This window comes from Ascoidea rubescens, assembly GCF_001661345.1.
Source record: "Ascoidea rubescens DSM 1968 unplaced genomic scaffold ASCRUscaffold_37, whole genome shotgun sequence".
NCBI lineage: Eukaryota > Fungi > Ascomycota > Saccharomycetes > Ascoideales > Ascoideaceae > Ascoidea > Ascoidea rubescens.
The window spans coordinates 1,124-3,316 of record NW_017962949.1 but is presented as its reverse complement, the minus strand read 5'-3'; the positions used below and the strand labels follow the sequence as shown (position 1 = coordinate 3,316).

General features: G+C 31.6%; 2 protein-coding genes across 2 annotated transcripts; both read left to right on the top strand.

Annotated features, from left to right (window-relative positions):
- Positions 1–16: 16 nt before the first annotated feature.
- On the top strand, positions 17–593 carry ASCRUDRAFT_10737 (uncharacterized protein; the record flags this gene model as incomplete). Its single annotated transcript, XM_020188677.1, has 2 exons — positions 17–195; positions 230–593. Coding segments are annotated over 2 exons (543 nt in total), but the record flags the coding sequence as incomplete, so codon positions are not given.
- An 893-nt stretch (positions 594–1,486) lies between these two features.
- ASCRUDRAFT_24845 (uncharacterized protein) lies at positions 1,487–1,966 on the top strand (the record flags this gene model as incomplete). Its single annotated transcript, XM_020189870.1, has 2 exons — positions 1,487–1,788; positions 1,822–1,966. Coding segments are annotated over 2 exons (447 nt in total), but the record flags the coding sequence as incomplete, so codon positions are not given.
- Between the last annotated feature and the right edge of the window lie 227 nt (positions 1,967–2,193).

The following is a 2,193-nucleotide window of genomic DNA, read 5'->3' as shown; positions in this document are numbered from 1 at the left end:
TAATAATCCATTCAGCAACAAAAATAATAGCATTGTTTTTAGCTCCTCAAATAATACAACTAGTGGTGGCTTATTTAGAAACTCAAACAATAATACCGGTGGTTTAGTTGGGAACAATAACAACAATTCGGCTTTTGATTCATTTGGTAATAATAATAATAATAATAATAATAATAATATCGCCTCAAATAATTTGTTTTAGCGGTTCAAATACTAACACCTCTACTAGTTTAATTGGAAATCTTTTCAACACAAACAACAAAGCTAATAATTCAAATTCTTTTTCCGCTGGAGGTAGCTTATTCAATAATAACAACCAAAATAAAGGTGGCCTTTTTAACGACACACAAAATAATCAAAATCTTAATGGAGGCATTTTCAATAACAATAACAATAACAATATCATCGATCTATTTCAAAATGGTAATCTAAATAACAATTCCACTAATTTAATTAATAACAATACTGGTAATTCCAATAATTTATTTAATGGTAATAATACGAATAATAATGTTATCTTTGATAACGGCAAATTGAATAATCTAATTAATTGTGATACCGATTTGAATATTATATTGTTGATCTGCTCATAGTATCGTTTTTAACATCAATTTGAATTTTTGATAATGATCTAAATCAATTTAAATCGAAATCCTAGATAATTTCAATTCTTTCTCCGCAATAACTTGAATGTAAGTCATCACTTTCGGCTGTTTTATTAAGTTTCATTATCAGTGCTTAAGGTTGATATCAACTATTTGAACAATTTCATAACTTCTGAATCATGATTGGACGATAGCGACCAAAGAGATAAGTAACTATCTCAGTCAAAATTTTAATGTTTGTAAAAGAATTAACATATAAATCCAGTTCTACTTGAACATATAGGCGTAAAATATTTTGAGTGCGAATTACGCAATTCGAAATAAATATTAGTGCTGCATTACTGATCTGAGAATATCGCTAACATAAAGCCGAATAATTGTCTTATTAAGACTTTGTTATTTGTGGTTGACGTGTTGTATGGTGGAGATTCCTCAGAAAGAACAGTTGGATTCCATGAGAAATCAACATATATGTTCCTATATCTATTGAATACACCAAATAGGACGGTCAATTATCAACTCAAGACTGTGAAATGCTTTATCGTCACCAACTACAACGCTCCAACGATATTTTCGGTTACAGGTTTGAATCAAGTAGACCGGCACACGTGACATCAAGTTTGTCTTTGGCCGAAACAAACCCTGTGCTTACAAACCCTAATTTACCGCCACTGTGGTTTTGGAGGGAACTGCATCTTTCGTATCAATGTGATGATTTCCTGTATAAGTACACAAATTGCTTCACTCTATTTCTTGCCTGTTTTCTTGGAAACAAGAAAGTAGAAGAAACTGCCATGAAGGATATAAAAATTGTTGGTGACAGAGTAATTAAATGCACTTCTCTCCAAGAAGCACGTAATTTAGAATACGTGCAAAACAAAGTATCTTGTCCCAAGATCTATGAACACTACACCAAGGACTCCAAATTCTATATTGAAATGGAGTATATTCCTGGAAAGACGTTGTGTGATATATGGCCAGAATTGAGTGAAGAGCAGAAACAGATTGTTACAGATAATATTCTAAATGAGTTGAATAAACTAAAAAAAGAAACATCAAACGAAATATGTGGAATTGATGGTAATAATTTTCGTGATCCATTGTTTGGCCATTTGAAGTTTGAATCTGAAAGGGCGTTCAACAAGTATATCTCTTCAAAAATTCGTAACAAAAGGATAAGTAGGTTGGTAAATGAAGTTTTACCGACAGATTCCAGAATATTTCTATCTCATGGGGAATTGAGTTCTCGCAACATCATAGTCAAAGAGGATTTATCTGTGGTATTTGTTAATTGGCATTGTATGGGGTTTCTTCCTGAATATTGGGATTTAATGAAAACTTTTTATTATAATCCGTTGAATGATGAAGTTTCTGAACAGCTTATATTACTGGATCTGGTAGACAAAAAAAACATAATTATATTTGTTGCTGTTACCGATTTGATGTATTAATGACCTCCGAGAGGTCGGAATTTTATGTTGCAATTCTTTCTTCAGGTTTTTCACGCCTCTCTTTCTTATCAGCTATTTTTACTTTTATCAACACTTCTCATTTCAAATACAGCCACAAACACATTCGAACGAAATGT